The 22,145-nt window shown below is 37.4% G+C and overlaps 1 protein-coding gene across 1 annotated transcript in view; it reads left to right on the top strand.

Moving 5' to 3' along the window:
- LOC117307271 (voltage-dependent calcium channel subunit alpha-2/delta-3-like) overlaps positions 1 to 22,145 on the top strand; it is a 120,221-nt gene that overhangs the window by 10,770 nt on the left and 87,306 nt on the right. The window contains exon 3 of the mRNA XM_033791982.1: positions 8,660 to 8,773. Coding sequence (XP_033647873.1) covers positions 8,660 to 8,773 — 114 coding nt within the window. The remainder of the gene's footprint in view (positions 1 to 8,659; positions 8,774 to 22,145) is intronic.

The following is a 22,145-nucleotide window of genomic DNA, read 5'->3' as shown; positions in this document are numbered from 1 at the left end:
CACTCCAATTTTTTTGTGCAAAAACAAAGTCAAAATCAGAAGAATATACCAATTCCTGAAACTTATTATAACAATTTAAAGGGACACGTTGCCTTGGATTGGTCGAGTTGGTCCATCAAAAGCATTTGTAACTGTTTGTTTTAATATGTATATGTTTAGAAAGATGTTTTAAAAGTAGAATCTAACGATCCACCCAAACATGCCTTGAAAATGCCTGGTGTTCCTTTTACTTAGTGATAGTCATGGAGTCAAAATAGCGTGCCGTGTTAGTTCTTGACGTATAACCATGCAATTTGTGGATCGTTATATTCTACTTTTAAAACATCTTTCTATCAATATGCATTTTATAACAAACGGTTTCAAATGCTTTTTATAGATCAACTCGCCTGATCCAAGGCAACTGTTTTCTATTTGAAGAGCGCTACAATATGTAAAAGGTTTATCTCCGTTGTCTTAATGGGTATCAAGTATACTTCATTACACTGGTAATATTTTTTACTATTTATAAAAATAAAAAAAAGGACAGCCAAACTTGGTTATGTAACTGTACCAGCCTATCTAGTGGCCTCACGCCTACATTCAAGTGTTATAAAACTCAAGTCATGCTGTCCCTTTTATTATAGTAGGGTTAAGTCCCAGTTTGCTTGTGTAAGTACTATGTAGTTTTACCACACACCATAAACAAATGCAATGGTACCAGTAAGAAAATCATGTTAGTATGGCAACTCTTCGTTCTTTGTATTCATCCATTTCGTTTGCCATGCCATAGAAAAGGAATAAGACAAGCTAATGTTTTCTTTTGATAAGTTTAATAGTTATATCATAACACTCTTCTGATTAAGTGTTATTGCAAGGAGTCATTAATTTTAACAACAAGCAATGCAGCAAATTTTGCATACAGTTCAATCAATTGGGCCCAATTTCATGACGTTGCTTACCGCTGAATTCTGCGTTTTCCATCGCCATTCTCCGCTTATGTGCAAGCGCTGAATTTCTTTGCTAGCTGTGCAAGCGTAGAATGCCTAGTAACATGGAGTACACATGTGCACAAGCCAACAATTCCTACTAACTCGTTAAATATGCCTGACGTAAGCACAGAATTCCCTGTGTACTGAGTTTACAGTCCTTCACACACACATCGGTGTGTATGGGTAAAACTAAATAATAATAACATTTGTACTGGTTTTTTGTTTATATCCTAAATAAAGTGTTATTATTGTCTGCAAATTTCAATCAAGTCCCTTTATCAATTGTCAAATAATTTCTGATGAAATTGCTGGTGGTAGTTTTCCCTAATGTGGCAAAAAAAGAAAACAACCGTGATGGTTCATCACATCTTTGGCCATTAGTTATTAATAGGGAATTGTCGTCAGTGATTTATTATGTACAACTTAATGGGATGACAGATTGTACGGTGTTACCAATGTACACACGACCACTCAACCGATACCAAACAGCATGGCTAGTATTTTTTTCTTCAGATGATGTAGGTTTTGAGAGGACAGCCAATTTAATTTCTTTAAACTACCATCAATTGCCCTGAAAAAGGGGACTTAAAGCAATTCACAATAATTCTCTTTAAAGGCAATACTTTGGTTTTTGGAACCATCTGATTTTGTATGGATAATCAAGTCTTATACTACACAACGGTAACGAAGGCGATTGTGTCCATGCCCCCTGGTTATTGCCTTGGTGCCCTGGGAATGCTCCAGTAGAAATTTACAATTTCCTCATTGGGTGCCCTTTATCAAGGAGAGAATGCCTTGGTGCCCTTGCCCTGTCCAAAATGAAGCATACAGGCCTGGATAATATACAAAACAACCAACCTGTGAACATTTCATTTCAAAAGGTGGTAGCATTTTAGATATCTTCGAAAAGCTGGAGCCGCTATGTCCAGGCAGGAAAATGAATATTTAATTGAAATACAGAGGCTGAGAAAGGTTTTATGCAGACATTTTTCTCAGATTGATTTTGTGTTAATCTCTTTCTCTAAAACGACATTCCTCAGAAAGGAATATTTTCTAATAATGTTATATATTAGTAAAAGCTCTCCAGTGTTTCTTTACCTTTTAGGTTTTTTATGGTCACCAATTTTTTGAGTAATTACCAAAGGTATATTCATCCCTTTAAAGGAAGAAAACAAATGGTGGAATATTAAATGGATCATGAGTTGTCACTCATGACACATTCATTCAAGCAGGGTGGAATTATAATATATTTATAGGAATATTGGACAATTAACTTGTAAATTAATCTAGAGCTAATATATCCAACAAAACAAATATCTAGCAAATATAGTTATTGTTGGTGTGCTTTATATATATCTAAATATCATATTATATTTTACTGTTTCTATTTGACTGTTTGTATGACCCTCAAACTGTATTGCAAAACGTTATATCAATTTGTTATCTCCAATGACGTTTCATTGGTGTACAAAATGTCAAGGTAACATTTTGCGCGCAAGGAATTAAAAAATTACTTTTGTTATAAAATATTTTTGCCCTTCAAACAAAGAAACCTTCATACTCGGAATTCATTATGTATAAGTACTTACTGTAATCATAAAATCGTTTCTGAAATAATGTTGGTAGACATTGTTCTCCTGGTAGATTGTTAATGGTTTGTGATGGTCCCCTGCGAAATGCTTAAGTGAAATGTCAACTTGCTTTAAAGACAGTGGACACTATTGGTAATTGTCAAAGCCTAGTCTTCACAGTTGGTGTATCTCAACATATGCATAAAGTAACAAACCTGTGAAAATTTGAGCTCAATCGGTTGTCGAATTTGCGAGATAAAAATGAAAGAAAAAAACACCCTTGTCACACAAAGTTGTGTGCTTTCTGATGCTTGATTTCGAGACCTCAAATTGTAAACTTGAGGTCTCGAAATCAAATTCGTGGAAAATCACTTCTTTCTCAAAAACTACGTTACTTCAGAGGGAGCCGTTTCTCACAATGTTTTATACCATCAACCTCTCCCATTTAATCGTAATCAAGACAGGTTTTATGATGATAATTATTTTGAGTATTTATCAATAGTGTCCACTGCCTTTAAGGCAAAGTATACCTTTGATTTTATGGAACCATTTTTGAGATATACCCGGAAATCTCGGAGCAACTATGAAAGAATAATCCCTGTTGGGAATACACAATCTGAGAAGAGTTAATGCATTAACGCTTCTCAGGTACAAGTTTTAAGACATAAAAACTTGTATGTTTTTACATTGTTTGTTACTTCGAAGTGAAATGTTTCTCAAAATACTTTCGAAAGCTGCTGTAGGCTTCCAACCAATAGTTTTGATTGCCATTACTTTTGAGAAGTAAAACCATAGGTATACCTTTCCTTTAACCTTGTACACTCCTTAAACCTTTGATGGGTTGTATGTTAAGATATCTTGTTTCGGTTTCTGATTTCGAAAAATGCTGTTCTGAATATTATGCCTACATTACACCAAATAACTTTCGATAAGTCTGGTTTATTGCCAAGCATGTTCAATACCACACATGAGGTCGCAGAAAGAAGGTATGAAATATTTACATCAGAAATACAAGACGGTATTGTCAATAATATATCACGGTCAGTCTATGCGTAGTTTACAGTCCGGATGTGTTTACATTAAACCCTGAGCTTGTCAATAAAAAAGGAAAGCAAACACAATCGTATTGTTGACAATTTCAACACGATTTAAAATTCCAAGTGCTTGTTTGATTAAAAAACGTTGTGCTAAATATACAAATGGTATTTAAAGGAATTCATGGTTTATGGGATTTGAGGCATTCCATGACGAGGTATCAAAATATATTTGGTTTGCTTTAATGCCATGTGTGTTTCTACTTGCTAGATCTTTTGTGAACTTGTCTCGTTTTATATTCTACTGCCACCGAGTAGATTTTCTGAATACATGAGCCATCATGGTTTCTTAGTAAAACAAACCTATTTACCTATTTTTGGTATGTTTTAGTTTACAACTTCCTGAGTTATTTTGAGGTATGGTGGACATATTACATAGGACATTATTTGGTTAATGGTAAAAACAATTGTATACACTTAAACCAAACAGTGCACTCCCGATCCTGTAGTGTCCATTATGTTTCAAAAAGGTTAATGGTGTGGCAACAACCTGCTGATAATGAAATTTTTGATGCAAATAAGAAGTTCCCTTTTGGCTGAAATACTGATTAACAGTTTCTGAGTGTGTGTGAGTATAGGTATACATTTAAACTGAGGACCTATAACAAAAGAGGACAAAATTCGGGTTCACGGTTCGTGAAAGGTCAACAGTTGGAAAACGTGTAAAAAACCGGTGGGAGCTGTTGCAAAAAGTTTAGAGTACAAAAAAAGAGGACAAATAAGGTTGCAGGCGTATGTACAGGCTTGGGTTTGTATGTGGGGTGGGGGGGGGGGGCTGCACTTAACAACATTACACACTCCATTGAAAGTTAAAAACCATTCACATGACAGACCTCGGACAGAGTTTAGCAATGCTTGAGAAGATTTCACTAGGGACATTGAACAGTTTAAACATTGTTGTCTATTCACACAAAGTGCAAGGGACCCCTGCTAAATTGCTCTCATGTGATAAAAGGGGCATAAATTTACACTAACCCGTAAAATATTATGATAAATTTTGATTGACTGTTCATGGAATTAGTCAATATTTGGTTAGGCAAGCCCCTATATAATCATAGCACTTAAGAGACTGTTCACTTCTGTATAACTATCACCATACACCCAGACATTGCTAACCTGATAGATTTTTGGCTTTGTTACACTCAGAAAAAAAAATCAGGAAAATTAAAATAAACAGAAATGCCTGGCTTTGTTTTAGAATTGTAGATTCTATGTTATTGTGGGAAACATTCGAAACGTCTATTCGGTCTGATACATTTTCACTGACCCTCTGCTTTGAACCCAAGTAGGTCTAGTTTTGTGGTTGTTTGCGGGGGTACTACTGGCATTGCGTTTGTGGCCGCTATGGTCTCTTCTTAAGGTCTTATACAATACCGTCCATTGAATTCCAACACTTAATGAGGCCAAACATATGCATAGGAGAAAGTACACTTACATGTGTAAACTGATTACGTGTATCCAGATGGTTGGGCGCACCATGGTATCAAGTTTATTTAGGCAGCCGTGGCCGCAGCAGCTAGGAGACGGCTACAGTGTGAGCTTGTAACAATTTTCTATTGAGTCGTTTGCCACCGATTTTTAGCACCTACAGAGTACCGATGATCATTAGACAATTGCTCCACCATTGACTCAATTAGGACCATGGATAATTAGATTGGTTAGATCTGGTTGCCGAGGAAAATGTAGAATTAGGGACCCGTTTGTTTGATCATAGGAACAATTAATTGAATTACAAATAGGGCATTTGAGAGAAGAAAAAAACTTCAAGACTCTGGGATATTCAGCTAGACATATTTCAGCCTATAGTGTAGCCGTCTTGGCAAATTTGTGGTTGCAGTTGATGTGTGATTTACTGAGACAATTTTAGTGTTAGCCACAGTCTTTCAGTTTTCTTTAGCCCGGTTCATACTGAATGCGAATGCGAAGCGAATTTGACGTAAATTTGACGTCACAACCCTCCTGTCGCAGCGATATTCGCAAATGAGTTGAGCAAAGTTAAACTGCTGCGAATTATTCGTTGCGAATTTGTGACGTCAACATTCGTATCGCATTCGCATTCGCAGAAAGTATGAACTGGGCTTTAGTCTAAAAAATGAGGCTGAAAATGATAATGTTGTTTATGTTGTCTCTTTTACATGTGCAATTTGAACTAACTTGACTATTTCGTCCTTGTTTATTTTGTGGTTTGTTAATATTCGATCATAACTGTGCAGGTTCCCCTCTGTAGTTTTATTTGATTGGAACAACTTGCCTCCTCTTCTTTAATTTTTTAACTAGGGTTTTCTCGCTGTTGGCAGCACCCATGGTCCCCACAAAATATCCATACAAATGAAATGTGAAAGCAACACTGAAGTACCAGTGCCTCAGAAAACCAGCTTTAATAAAAAGCAGTTCATGTTCCGATGGAAAATTAAAATTACAACACAGACTGGATGAAGGTTGTTAATCTTTGTTGCTATGCATTTTCCATTGTCTGGTTCGGATGGAGTCTGTATTGTGACGTCACTGTGCTATTTAGAATCCTTGGAGCTTATTAGGTCCTTTTTCGCAATAGTCTGCATTTTTTGCCAAGCCTGACACTGGTGATTTTTGTGTACATTCCAAAATATTTTTATTGAGTTTTATTCAATTATATGTAATGAATTACACTTTTGGGTAACCTTGAAGGTAAAAAAAGATTTTGTTCAATTATGATCTTTAAAGTCTAGTCATCAGCATTCCTGGCACTGATGTTATTGCAGGGTCTGATTATTTTATCAGATATGAGGGTACTTGCAAATGTTGCTTGTACATTTATACATACTAATTGTATGCATCAAAGTTTGGTTATAGTTTTTCAAAGAAGACTCGTTTTTAACCAACAATTATCTGAATTGTGTTCTTATCAAACGGCCAAGTTGGTCAAAGGGATCATTTGTTGTAGCTTAAAGGCACTGGGGTCGATTTTCACAAAGTGTTAGGACTTAGTCCTAACTTAGGACTAGTCCTAGGGGTTAAAACAAACATATGGCTCGTCCAAAGTTAGGACGGTATTTGTCAAAGGCCAGTATTCTCACTTGATGTATCTCTACATCTAGGCATAAAATCAAAAATCTGTGAAAATTTTGTCTTAATTTGTTTCATAGACTGGTTGTGACTACCAGTATATGCTGGTAACACAGTAATAAATTAAACGTAATTCTCCAAGGCCACTATCGTGACATACGAGGTGATGCGCTAGCACTTACAAAATATAACTCCCCCAAATATTCAATCTTAATATAATTTGATAGCATTATATGAGAGCTACCAGTGCTGTGGTAGTAGTGCCGTAGAGGTTGCCGTGTCGTCTACTGTACGTGCAAAAATCAAATTAAACACTCGAGTCTATGCATAATCCAAGGATGCAAGTGTTGTCAATGCATGACTGAATGGGCTGTTGTTGGTTTATCCAATTTACACAGAATTTGGCAAGCTTTAGAACATGGTATCAATTGTTGGGCATGCATTGATTTTGGGAAATGATATCCCCCAGATTTGAGCACGTAAGATCTTGGAGTTATCTGTTGAACTATAAGAGGATGTCAAAACATTGTTCTTAGCCTTTTTGTTTTAATGGTGGCAAGAGTTGACACATTTTTGTTTCCTGCCACATTTTGTCATTCAGTATGAAATTAATTAGTATCTAATTTACTCCAATGAGTAATTCCTTTTGAAAAAAATGAGCGAAAAAGTGGTGGCAGGATATGGAAATCTTTCCCAGAGAGTTGAGAGGATAACATCTTAGAGCTGAAGACTTGGTTTTGTCAGATTATGGAACACTCATGAATTTGGTAATCACTCTTAAAATTAATGACAATGAAAACTTACTTGTTAGAAACCTTTTGAGAAAATTCAAACATTTCACTTCAAAGTAATGTGGTTTTTAAACAAATTAATTTAGTTTTTACCCCTTAGTTTGAGTTTGAGAAATTTTACTGTCAGTATCTCTTGTCAGATTGTGTATTCTTATAGGGATTATTCTTCCTGCGTGAAAATAATCGCATGAGATTTTCATTGATATCCTGCGACCACAATTTGAAATGACATTTTCACAGGTTAGTTTTCTTGTATATATCTACATTTATAAAGGATTAAAACAATCAAACAGTTCTAAAAGCCAAAGGTATAACCTTGCCTTTAAACCATGACAGAATGTGATTGTCAGACCCCTGTGCCCGAGCCGGCAAATCAAAGTAGTTTCTGCATTTGATTAAGTCGTTTTATATATTCTTCGGGGGTACAGCGTGTAATTGAATTTTTGGATGGCCATCTTTGATCCACATCCTCCAAGCGACATGGTGTCATTGTGTCCCCTAAAAAGGCACTTACTTTTTTAAGCACAAATTTGAAATGTCAAAACATCTCCATTGAAATAGCCTGGATGTACATGCAAAATAAGAAATTTTTGCACCGAGCCTTTTCACTGAAGATACAATGTTGTTGCAAAATCGAGTTGCAGCATTTTTGCACCAACGCAAGGATATAATCGTATCTACTCCAGTAAACAAAGACTCCAGCAATTTCACAGTTACATGTCCTTTTGGAATCAATTTTGGTGTGCTTTCTACACTTCTTGAGGGTTTTTTGTTATTTTTTTCTCGGAAATCAAAAAGAAGGTTCAAACGACTAAGGGCTTGTCCTTAACCTTCTCGGTGGCTGGGCCAGTGTGACCAGTTAGTTTTTAATTTCATTTTTGCTACTTGCTAGCCTTTGTATGAGTCTAAATCATTTAAGTTGTCTTTCAACACCCATTCCTGTAACTGTGCTATCACCCCTCACGAAACTGATGATGGGACAGGCTGTTCATGCATGCAGCGATAGTGGTTTAGAAAGCGGTTATTTTTTTTTGTGATTATGAGGACTGTTCAAAACTATACACAACTGGAGTGTTCGGAATTAAGACTAACTAAATGCAGGTCAACTGTGTGCCACTACCGCAGAGTGATTGAGTAGGTTGACTAAGACTGATTCAAATCCTGATTTCAAACCTTTTTGATGTTTACAGGAGTATGAAAAACGAGATGACATGAGAGTGGAGAGGGCCAATGGCATGGAGATTGTGGAAGAAATGGCGACCAATATGGAGAAGATGTTGGAGGCCAAAGTTCATGCTGTGGAGGTAAGGAAATAACTTTTGTTTGTATGCAAGTCGCCAGACACACAAGGCCTGAAGGCCACTTCAAGGTGTGGGCTACAATCAACTTTCCAGGGGCCGTTGAAATTGGGCCCAGCTCGCCGTAACAATACATTTCGTCAATGGTAGGGATGTACTGAAAGATAACGCTGATTGGCTCCCAAAGCCAAAAGTGACTACTTTGCAGGCACGCTTGTTAAAAACGACTGTAAGATTTGTCCTACTTTCATTCACTCAAAGAGGTTAATATAAAGGTCATGTCCAATGATTCCTATGTTCACAAAACACCCCAACATTTCTAAAATCAAATGAAATTTTCGGTTTCATGTTATTTTTTGTTGCTATTTTTACTTTAAAAACAATGTGCTTAAAAAAAAATAACAGTATTAGCGACGTCTGGGTGTTTTGTGAATATAAGTATACAGAAATGAATGGTCTCTAAAGGATATAGTAATCACATTGATGTCATTGAAGCTGTATCTCAAACTCTCCCCCCCCCCCCAACTTTCTGCAAGTAGGAATAATTGTGGCGCCCACATGCCTAGATAATCAATTTCAACTTGGTCAGGAGAGTTATTTTGAGCCTAACAACTTAATGCACAATTTTATGCCTGAATTAACAAAAGGATCGAAGTGGCTGTAGATCAGGTTTAGTTCATGGTCCAGACTTGTCTGAACATTTTAGGTTTAAATTCAGTCTCTGTAACCAGTTGTTTACTGAGAAGCTTCTCACTGAGAAGCTTTTGTATTTGCTGGTTGTAAAAGCGAAATGTATTCACTGGTAAAGAAGTTCATAATGGTGCATCAAAGAGAGACAGCTAAAAACTAGCCAGGACTTGTCAAAGCATTTTATTTAGTGTAAATTCTTTGTAAACAAGTTGTTGACTTTCTGAAATCTGTCTGCTTGAATTTGACTGAGAAGCTTTTGTATCTGCTGGTTGTAAGGGGAAAGTATTACCTGGTAAGGAAGTTGATATAATGGTCACAGAGCATCAAGGGCGAGGGCTAGCTACAATCCCGGCCAAAATGCTTGGGCCACCCATTCCTAACATTGTATAAAACCATGACCTGTCCACTTCCCACTGACAATAAACATTGTCTCCCTGCATGCCCCCTGTCCCCCTGCTCAATGTTGACTTTTAAACGCAGAAGAGCAATTTGAACCAGCATTGAAATGGGGCAGGGGGGCCCAACCACATATGGCCAGGGTTGTAGTTTACTGGCCCAACACTGAAACTAATGGGTTCGGGCCTGTGGTCCATGTACATTTTGAGCCCAAGGAATGTCTCAGTAGAACTGAGAATAGAACTGGCCGACCCTCTCAGTTTCTGCAGAAGGTTCCCTGAATCTAAACCAACCTTTCCCTGTTCTGATGAACAAAATTAAAAGAAAAACTCCCTGGGCCCAATGTCACAGAGCTGCTTAAGCAGAAAAAGCAGCTAAGCAAGCTTACCAGAATAAGGTTACCACCCTAAATACAATGTCACATACAATTTGTGACTGGTATCCTGCTCACTTTTGCTGAGCAAAAGTGTGTCAAGAAATAATTTCTGCTTCTCTATGACATTGGGACCTGGTCATGGAAGCTTTGACTCCCTTTGTTGAATGCAATTCTAAATATCTCGGCCGATTGTACAAGATAGCTCTGATTGCGAGATGCAGATGTTGAAATCTCTGCATCACTTGTTTCTTATCATGGTATGCGTTGCATCGTTGGGATCTAATCTTGTATCCTCATCGATGAGGATAGAGCCATGTCCTCGAGGATGTAACCTCCTGAATGTGTTTTCTTGCTCTTGAAGGCATTCATACAGACATTAAAGGGTTCGTGTACTTTTTGTACGACACAAAACATAAATGTCCACAGATGTACATTAAACTAACACGGTTTAAAGACAATGATGGTGTAAAGCTTCCGTTTAAATATTACTTGCCTAGGTACTGCAGTTTTTGAGAAATGAGTAAAACAATATCAAAAAAAATTATTTTACGATTTTGTGTGACGAAAATTATTCACACTGGATTAAGCGACTCGCCTGAAAAACATTGCTCAGTGATTTTTTCAAAAACTCAGCGACAACTATCGCATGTTGTATTACATACATCTTCATTCACAGCGAGTAGGGATTCATTTCACGGCCAAAACATTGATCTACAAAAGGTAACAAAACCCTTTAAAGTGGTGTTGGGCTTTGCACATGTACAGTATACATGTACCACACAATTAGAGCAGGTTTTTTCCTTCTTTTTCTTTATCTTTGAGTTTGGCTTTTGGCACCTTGAAAGGATTGCTCACACTGGGTTCTCGATCTGTTATATTTTGTGTAAAGTAATGAGAACATACAAAACATGATGCTTCTCATCAGCATCTTCTCTTCTCGTTGCCCGGAGGCAAAAGTTGAAGAGGGAACCCATAAGAGAATAGTAAAACCATAAGGAGTGGGTATATTACTTAGATATTTAAACAAACCTCAATAAGTCATTATTTGCTTGGGGTCCACCTTGTCTCCTCTTTCTGTTCATGCCTTTGGCAAATCATTTTCACTGACTTTAAAGGGAGGGTATAACCTCCCAAAAATGAATGACCATAAAAACTTGCTTGGTGAGAAGCAGAGCAGCTGTTGATAATTTTTAGAAACAATTCCCGCCTAAGTTCTGTGTTTTTAGAGGGATTCAGAAAATTGTCAACCTTTGAAATATTTATGCATTAAGCATTTCTCAGATTGTGTATTCCAATCCAATTACGGATTTGTTTTCCTGTGTGGTCATCTGCTCCAGATTTTCTGCGAAATCTCCAAAACGAGAAGGCTAGATTATGCTCAGTTGGTAGAGCACTGGCACATCATTAAGTCAAGTTCAAGTCCTAATCTAGCAAATTGTTCTTTGTTCAACCCCAAACCAACAATTAAAAACGATAACGATTGTAAACATATTTGTCAAAACAAATCAGTAAAACAACACAAATGTTTTTTTTTGCAAGTCACTGTCAGTACAGAAATAAAAAGACTTGTGTTGCATTCTAAAACAATTGTTGCATTTAAAAGAAAAAAAGTTTTACTAAAAATAAAGGCCTTCTTTAATTTGTCTCATCACAGTATAAATTTCTCCCCGCTGTTGACTGTAAGAGTTCAAGTGCATTTGGAGTACCAGTCCATCACAAAGAATAACATGAAACTCTCTCTCTATCTTACGATGTCCATTAATTTCAATGTTGTTATAGACGACACATAAATTTTCCATAAACTCTGTCTCCTACCACTTGAAGTTTTTACTCGTATAATTAAGGAGCACTTAAGAATTTGGATGCTCTCATTTTACAGTTACCCCACCATCTCAACTTGCTTCCCTTTCATGTTTCAAGAGTTATAAAGACGGCCATCTGGGGCACTCTTAGTAAAGTCGTCGTGTTACTGAATTGGTTATCACTTTGGCTCCCCCTGTAATCACCCCCATTCTGTCTCGGGATCCCCGAGCAGATCAAGTACACCATCTTCCATTAAAAGCTCCTCTTGGAATTTCAGTTTCTTGACAGCAAAGTGACATCCGTTCTCGTTCTGTCTGCACGCGCCCCGACTCTAGACTAACTCAAGATCGTATTGTCACTCGGCTGATTTCATCACCTCTAGAATGCCTCCTCCTCAAAAAAAATATAACACCCTCGCCACATCTCGGTCGGCGATGTTTCAAATCAAAAGTCAAACATCACACTAAAGGCACTATGGACACTTTTGGTAATCGTGAAAGACCAGTTTTCTAACTTGGTGTGTTCCAACATATGCATACATGTACATGTACAATGACAAACCTGTGAAAATGTGGTCTCAATTGGTCATCGAAGTTGCAAGAGAATAACGAGAGAAAAACACAATTGTTGCACAAATTTGTGTGCTTTCATCAGATGCCTTAAAAAAGGTTTCATGGGTGAAGTCTTTTAATATTTGAGTGAGAAATTACCTCTTCTTAAAAACTATTTTACTTTAGAGGAAACTGCTTCTCACAATGCTTTGCACTATCAACAGCTCTCCTTTGAGTTATTACCAATAGTGTCCAGTGCCTTTAAAAGAAGTTTTTTTCACTGAGTACTATTTTGGTTTGCATATTGTGCATAATATGCATACATGTATGAGTCTACGTACAATCAATCCTTGTTGATTTGATTCAAGACACACAGCTGTGTCTTATGTTTGTTAATTAGGGAGCTTAGAAGGACACCCTTGTCTCATGTATCACAGTAGAGTATGGATTGTTTGCTGATTAAGGAAACAAAGATGTACTTAGACTTAATGAACTGGTGAGTGATAGGTGTTGAAGACAACACTTTGACTCGTGTAGTCACTTGTGTCAATCAATGCTCAGTGTAATCCTCTATTTATCTATTAGACTATGCATATTGATGACTGCTCTGTTTGTTGCGACAACTCTGCCTTCCCAAAACCTGCTACACTATACAGATTAGAATTTGGTATTCGAAAGACTACATAGTTAAAATGCAGGGGTCGATTTCACAAAGAGTTAGGACTAGCCCAACTTAGGACTAGTCCAAGGAGATATTAAAAACGGATAGTAAGTCCTAAGTTAGGACGAGTAACTCGTCCTAAGTTGAGATAAGACTAGTCATAACTCTTTGTGAATCCACCCCTGGACCATTTGTTTCTAAACCCATAGTCTCCCAAAATCTACTCTGTGGCAGTGATGGAACAAACAGCAAGGCAAGTTGCAAAGAACAAATTTAGTTTTTTTTTTATATATGAAACAATTGAAAGGATAATTGTTATCCTAACCAGTGGGTGAACTCCATGAGCCATCTAAATGTCCTTCAGATGGGACGAAAGCCGTAGAAATGCACGTAAAAGAACTCACTCGTATTGGTATGAGCAGAGGTTCACCCCAGTGTCCCTTGTTTGATTGGCTGTATAACTATATCACAGTATAAAAATACTGTGAGTTTTAAGACGCCCATCATGGTGTGATAAAGTGCTGTATAAGAACAATGTATTTATTATTGTTACATGTACCTTTAAACTTAAGTTATGTGGATGCACAGCTTTTGTTTTGCATCCTTGAAGGTGTCCTACTTGTAAGGGCAGGAGGCATCTTCATGCACTCCTTCAAAATTACCAAGAACTTAGCTTAGTAATTAGGTTATACAAAGCAGCTGACAGTCATGAAGATGGTTGACTTCATGTTGTCATGCGGACGCACTTAACTGACTCGGTAATTAACTAAACTCATCTTAAAGGGACATTACAAACATGGCTTTTGCTTTCCATTTGGTGGCTGCAATGGCGTAGTGGAAAGTTCCTCACCTTCTAATTCGGGGACCCCTGTTCGAATCCCACTGGGGCACTACGTGGATTGGGTTTTCAGTCCCTAACTCGTTTTTTTTTTTCTCCTGGAATATTTATCTTGTGTTTGCCTCCCACATCTAAAACTGAAACTTTCTTCTTCCTTGTCTTCTCTCTGTTGGGTTTTTGGCTGGTACAGTGATTAAAGTACAATTTGTTTTAGAATCCTTGGCTTCACAACCAGAGTCAACAAATGAAGTTTATGTACACATACAACAAGAGTTGTTTTTCAGGACTGTTTTGTTGAGAAGTTTATATCTAAATATTTCTGTGTGCCGTAGGAGGAGTTTTTAGGAGGTGCACTCTGATTTTTCAAAGGCTGGTCACATGGGGTGTATGAATTAACATGTGATATATAGACCGGCAAATTAGCGAATAAATGGCCCTTCAACACGCAGACTGTAGTGTGAAAGGTGTGTATGCATTGTGCACGATATGCAGGAACTATTAAATTAACTGCATGAATCGGTTGATAACACAAAACATGAACACTGTGTGCCACTACCAATCTCGTATAATCCCTTTAAGACTCTGTGTGCTAGGGCCGGGTCTCAGCTCTAGTTCAATTCCCACTGTTAGAATTCTTTTCATTTGCCCGTATCCATTATTGCCAAGATGCAGACAAGACAAAACAAAAATCTTCCCTTCATAGATAACAAACCTCAATGCCTCTTTAATGCAATTGGAAATAATTTTAATGGAAACTGAAATGGTAAATTGAGTGCAAAAATTAATTAGGGATTTGTTATGTTGGCGAGCAAAGGGACGGAGCAGGACTAATGTAAAAGTGTCTAGACATATCTACGCTCTAATTTCTTAAATTGAGGTTGCCATTAGAGAGGTTACTTTTGTAATCTGTTTATGCCAGGGGGAAATATGACATCTCCCTAAATTAACCCACAAAAAGAAAATGGCCGATTCTTCTTGAACAATGGCTGTATCATATCGCATCCGTCGATACCAATAATTATGCAAGATTCATTTAACAGACCATAAACTTTCATTGCCAATATAAAATGTTTGATGATGTAATAAATGTGAGGCTAATATATAGAGTAGAGTAGAGCAAGCTAAATGATGTAAAGAAAATATTTGTATGAATACAAATATTCCTCTTTTTCTTCCTCTTAAAAGCAGCGAACACTATTTTTAATTACTCGAAATAAATTATTAGCATAAAACCTTACTTGGTAAGGAGTAATGGGGAGCTGTTGATAGTTTATAACATTATGAGAAACAGCTCCCTCTGAATTAGTAACGTAGTTTTTGAGAAAGAAGTAATTTTCCACGAATTTGATTTCGAAAAATCAGGTATCTGACAGCACACAACTTTGTTATTTTATACATGTGTTGAGATACACCAAGTGAGAAGAGTGGTCTTTGACTATTACCAATAGTGTCCAGTGTCTTTAATAAAATTGTATTCCTCCTTCAATATTCCTCTTTTCCATCCTCTTAGACTTCCTTTTCCAACACCTTTTAATATTCCTTTTTCTCCTTTTTTAAACTTCTTTTTCCTCCTTTTCTTAGAGTCCTCCCCCTTCCACTCATTGTTCCTAGTCTCCTCCTCTTATAGATAGTTCCCACATGACGTAAATCGGCCATCTTTACGGGCAATTTGGAACACACAGCCATGCGTTTTGCACGAGAACGGCAGGCATTACGCGCACATTTCACAAAACTATTTGCCTGATTGGTTAGTAGACAGCGCAATTGCGTTAAAAAAACTGAGCGCTTGGCGCGCCTGCAAGCCAAAATGCAGTCTGCCCGCAAAGATGGTGCTATTGCAACTTATCAATATCACCCCCCCCCCCCACTCCAATATTCCTTTTCCTCCTCTACTATTCCTTCTCCTTCACATCCCTTAAATTCCAGCGACACCTCTACGCCATAAACATATTACATGCCACTGCTCCATAGGTAACATTCCGATGTTGGGAAGGCAGCTCATGTTTCACTTTCTGTTCCCCGGCCAAGAATTCTTCCTTCTGACGATCAAGGCCTCCGTTGGAGACCGCCAGCCCGAGTGGAACCCACTCGAGATAAAGAAGTGAAGAAGTAGATATTACCTTTGCACCTACCAGCAAAATGACTTCATCACCAGGAGTGCTTTAGGGACATCCCACTCCTTAACACGTCTGATGAATGTAATTAACTTTATTTAATTAGCTTGTGACAAGGTCTGCAGATTGTGTATACTCTAAATAGACGCCTTTTTAAGTTATTATGTCAAATATATGCAGCACAGAAACTGTAGGATACTTGCTTGTCAATAGGGTGGGGGGGGGGGTTTAGGACACAAGCCAGGGTTTATTTTTGTCATGATTTCACAAGGTCTTTGGAATGTTTTCTACTTGGTGTTGATCTTAATTTTTAAAATTCCTACTGTGCAATCTGGAGCAATTGGTTTTCTCTTGATTAAGTTTGTGGGTAAAAAGGTGAACCCTGCATGAACACTTTTCATAATCTGTTGGGTTAAACTGCAACCAGAGTATGGCCATGTCTGATTTAGCGGCTATATGACTCGATCGTTGCATCATTGTATATTGGAGTATGGAACATCCATGGCAACACACACATAGCAACAGTGGTAGCAGTAGCCGCTTATAATTCCCATGGCTGTAATTATCACAACATGTGCATTTCCCGGTGACATTTAATGTGCAGGGAGATGCAGTCATCTCTGCAGTGTAGGGCCCAATTTCATAGAGGCGCTTATAAGCAGTAAATATTGCTTAAACATTATCCGCTAAGCAGAAATTAGACACCAGTTACAAACTGTACATGTGACATGATAGTTTGGCTGGTTACCTTTATCTGGTAAGCATATACAGTTTGGTTGTGTTAAGCAATTTTTTGTGCTTAGCTCTATGAAACTGAGCCAAGGTTAGCCTGAACGTCTGATGTCATTCTTTGAGGCTCGTGAATAATGCCAGAGAGCGGCCAAAAACCGGCGTATAATTTTACCTTTGACCTCTGTCGTTGCACATATAGATACGCAGTCAAATTCCATTGTGGACTTGAGAGCAGTGACTATTTGGGCATCTATGTCACTGCACGTGCATTGTATCCAATGGAATCACTGGATCTAGCGGCAGCGACTTGTCTTTATCCTTGCGGATAAAGACAGGGGCCCAGTCTAACTAAGCCAAGGTAGGCCTTTTACTGACCCTTCTTATCCACAATTTAAGTGAAATCCAGCTGTGTAAACGCTACATATGAAGTGCTATATACCTTCCCACTATCACAGGCCAGACACAGTGTCATCAAAGCAAAGCAAAATGGCAGGGAAATAAAAAAAAAAAAAAAAAAATGGTAAACCCAAGAAATCTTGTCTTACATGTGATAAGTCTTTTCATGTAAACACATGTTCAAATCATCATCAGTACTAAGCATTTGTTTGTCTAATGACCGGTGACGAAGCCTTTGCGATGACGTTACTCCCTAAGCTACGCCACTGTAAGTCGGTCGTTGAGGCTTTTACTGAGCTCCACATCAGTGTGTTGACTTGACGGTAGAGATACCGTTTTTAAAAATCACCAGGGACAATCTAGAGTCCCTAAAATAAAATTGATTTTTCTAACAGTGTTGTGTGCGCAGGGAAGGAAGCAATTTCTGTCATTTGTTTAAGGCGGTGTTAATGGTAGGAGTGTGTACATATGGTCCAGACAGTCATAAGGCCCTGTCAGAAAAAGGTCTTGGGTCAGGGTCCCATGTTCCAAGCAAAAATGCCTGGCCCATTATTATTTTACCTTATTCCTTTGTTCTCATTAAGGTTTTAATTGTTCGTGTATTTAGGTTTTTAAAAAAAATAATAAAAATTGTAGTACACAAGGTAATACTAATAATGACATGCTCACCAAATCAAATATTAAGTACATACAAAGACAATCAAAAAAAAAAAGATCAGAGCTAGCAAGGTATAAGAAATAACCCACAGTTTCATCACAAGCATTTTGAGAAGTATTTCCTGGCCCAGTAATGTGGTTAAATGTAAAAATTTATCTTTTTTTCCCCCAAAATTTGAATCTGCGAAGTGTTACTGTCTGTAATTCTTCTCAGATTGTGTTTTTCTATAAGACTTGGGATTATTCTTCCTGTGTGGGCATATTTGCTCCAGATTTTCGGCGATATCTCAAAACCACAAAACCAAATTTTCACAGGTTTGTTTCCTGGTATAAATCTACATTTAAAAAGGATTACAACAATCCAAAGGTTCCCCTAAAACAAAGGTGCCTAAATAATTGAGCTCTCAATACTGTTTTGATTTAGAACTGACAGTCAAAATAAAGCTATAAACAAAGAGTCTTAAGCAAGCAAATTAAGCAAGCCCCTCCCTCTCAATTGCACATTATTTACTGTGGGATGAATACTCTTAGTCGACATGTTGCATCCATATGGGCTCTCTGTGCACATCCTTGGCTGGTTGGCTCCTCTATCACAGTGAGGTATTCTCATTACATCGCATGCTTCATTTAAGGCAATCCACATTATGTCACAGCGGCGGCTGGAACGTTTTTCGCCGTGGACTAAAATAGTCTTACTTCTCTCCCATGGTTAAAGGAATGGCAATGAAATTCCATAGGCATCTATCTACACAGTGTCGTGTGATTGTCATGATTGTGTTCCAGGGTTTTAAAATAACACACGAAAATAAAAACACAGGAGAGTTTTTCGTTATTTTTACATTTGTCTTAGGGGAAAGAACGTTTTTTTGGTTTGACCGATTGATTGTTATAACTCTACAAAAATAATTTTACTTTCAACTTAAACACATAGACAACATAATGTTCACTGGTGTAATTCCTTCTAGAAAGTGCATGCGACCGGAATTTAATTATTTAGGGAGAACAAAAACAACCGTGGGTACAATTTTATAGAGCTGCTAATTGCCCTTGCAATTATACAAAAGAGAAATATTATATGGGCCAGAGATTTACCATAGTTTTTTTTATTAGTATTAATTCTAAAGGCATTGTGGACACTATCGGTAATTACTCAAAATAATTGAGAAATAAAAGTAAAAAATGACTTGGTAACAAGCAATGGAGAGCTGTTGATAGTATAAAACAATGTGTGAAATAACGTAGTTTTTGAGGGTAGAGGTAATTTCTCACTCAAATATGTGAATCTGATGAAAGACCAGCCTGAAGCCTTTTTTAGGCATCTGAAAGCACACAAATTTGTGCAACTAGGGTGTTATCTCTTTCACTATTCTCTTCCAACTTGACCAGTTGAGTCCAAATTGTTACTGATTTGTTATTTTATGCATAGGCAATGTTTGGATACACCAAGTGAGAATACTGGCCTTTGTCGTTCCCCAAGGGTGTCCAGTGGTTTTAACGCCGACTGGTGTTTTATGTTTAGAATATAAATCCTCCTGAGAAATAATTTGATCAAAGTATCGTCAAATTGAAGCCCAAACCACCATTCGGGGCTCGAATTGTATGCTGGACCAGAGGCCAGAGGCCGGTGGTTTTAGTGTCGGGCCAGTAAACTCAAAACAAGACAAGTCCGGTGGTCTTATGTTATTCAATTCAATAGTATTACCTCACACAATGTCTGTGACAGAAACAAAATTGAAGGACTATGAGTCCTATTAATTTTGGTTTTTACCCATACACTGATGTGTGTTAGCACTGTATACTCAGTACTTTCCCCATATACTGATGTGTGTTAGCACTGTATACTCAGTACTTTCTCGAGTCCTGTGAACAAAATATCACTACCGAGGTTGCCCCACAGTAGCTAGGGGCAGTTCGAATCCTATGTTTTGGCAGACGGTACCGCAACGGTATAAAAGATGTTAAATTTGCATCGGGGATAAAGAATATTAATTTTGGTTTTGAGTCCATTAAATACCTTTGAGTAGGGACCTTACGATTTGTTTTTTACATTCAATGGTTTCGGTACTTTTTGTAGGACACAAAACACAATGTCCACAGATTTACATTAAACTCTCACAGTTTGAAGATGATGATGGTAGAAAGCTTCCCTTAAAATATACCCTGCTGAGGTGCTGTATAGTTTTAAGTAATGAGTGAAACAAGTCACAACAGTTATTTTTGTCTCAATTTTAGCACGCTAAACGTTTTATGATGACATTGTTTTACTAGTTTCTCAAAAACTACAGCACCTCAGCAAGTAATATTTTATAAAGGGGAAGCTTTATACCATCATTTTCTTTAAACCATGTAAATCTGTGGACGTTGTGTTTTGTGTTGTACTCAAAGTACCCATAGCCTTTAATAAAGTTATCAATGAATTTACTTTTCCCCAAATTCATCCTTGTCCTTTCTCTAATCACCATACTTAAACATCACCTTGGAATTGACAATTTATTTAGGTTGACCGTACCACTACAATAGTGTAACTCAAAAACAAGTAATTAGTTCCCAGGTCAAAATTCCAGTTGAACCTAGTTAACTGGTGTCAACTGGTTCAACTGGATAGTGACCAAACTCGTCCATTTTCCATATTAACCAACTGGTTTGGACTAGGTTTAACTGAGTTCAACTAGGTTGAAATTATAAACCAGTAGGTTTCTGTCCATTTTCCATATTAAACCAACTGGTATTAACTGTGTTTAACTAGTTTATCAACTGGTTTTCAACTAGTTCCAGTTAAACCCAGTTTAACTAGGTTCAACTGGAATTTTGACCTGGGTTTTTGTAATTAGCCAGGCTAAATAGTGCTTTTAAAGGCCCTGACATTTGGTTTGTAATTGTCAGAAACCAGTATTCTCACTCATCCAGTGTATCAAACTTGGGCTCAATTGGTCACCGAAGTTGCAAGAGACTAATGAACGAAAAACACCCTTGCTGCATTACTTTTTATACTTTCTGATGCACATGAAAAGGTTTCAGCTAAAGTCTTTAATTATTTGAGTGAGAAATTACCTCTTTCTCAAAAACTATTTAACTTCAGAGGGTGCAGTTTCTCACAATGTTTTATACTATCAACAGCTCTCGTTACCAAGTAAGTTTTTATGTTAACAATTATTTTGAGTCCAACAGTGTCCAGTACCTTTAAAGACAGTAAATTACTCAAAATAATTATCGTCATAAAACCTCACTTGGTAACAAGTAATAGGGAGAGTATAAAACATTGTGAGAAACGGCTCCCTCTGAAGTGACGTAGTTTTCGAGAAAGAAGTAATTTTCCACGAATTTGATTTTGAGACCTCAAGTTTAGAATTTGAGGTCTCGAAATCAAGCATCTGAAAGCACACAACTTCGTGTGACCAGTGTGTTTTTTTGTTTCATAGTTATCTCGCAACTTCGATGACCAATTGAACTCAAATTGTTACAGGTTTGTTATTTTATGCATATGTTGAGATACACCAAGCAAATTATCAATAGTGTCCACTGTCTTTAAAGAGTGCAGTTCAAACAATGTGTAAGATTAGTGATTTATTGATAACTACTTTGGTATTAACATGGTGTGTGTGGATCATGTCATGGCTAGTGAACTCCCTGTAGATAAAGACAGTAGATGACATTGGCATTATTTAGTATCTTTTTAAGTTACTGGAGAGGACTGGTGAGGAAGTTTAATTAATTTAATAGGGTTCCAAAAATAGTTAATGGCCTGACGTTTTCGACCTCAGCATAGTCTTTCTCGAAGGCTAACAAGGGCTTTTAGCCTTTGATAAAAACTCTGCTTAGTGGTAAGGTAGTGTGAAAGGATCATACATACATGTATCTATCTATCCAATTCTGTCACTGTCTTTATAAAGTTTGACTTCATAAAGGCATTTATATATAAAAACGTTTTGACCAGTTTTAAGCTCTGATTATGTTTTCTTAAGAATTCTGGTGTTCCGTATTCATTATTAGACAGTGAGTGGAAGTCATCCTCACTTGCACATAAAAAGTAGAGAAAATCAATAGCTTTTATATTTCCCGAAGCTGTCAATACCCAACAGCCCTCAACACCATCGCGCAAATACCTTTCCTTCGCTGTAAAGGGTCACCGCGTTAAAATGGTCTGCTAAATGTGCTTCATTGATT

This window comes from Asterias rubens, chromosome 2, assembly GCF_902459465.1.
Source record: "Asterias rubens chromosome 2, eAstRub1.3, whole genome shotgun sequence".
Taxonomy (NCBI): Eukaryota; Metazoa; Echinodermata; class Asteroidea; order Forcipulatida; family Asteriidae; genus Asterias; species Asterias rubens.
Note: the sequence above shows the minus strand (reverse complement) of the source record. Positions and strands in the feature narration are given on the sequence as shown.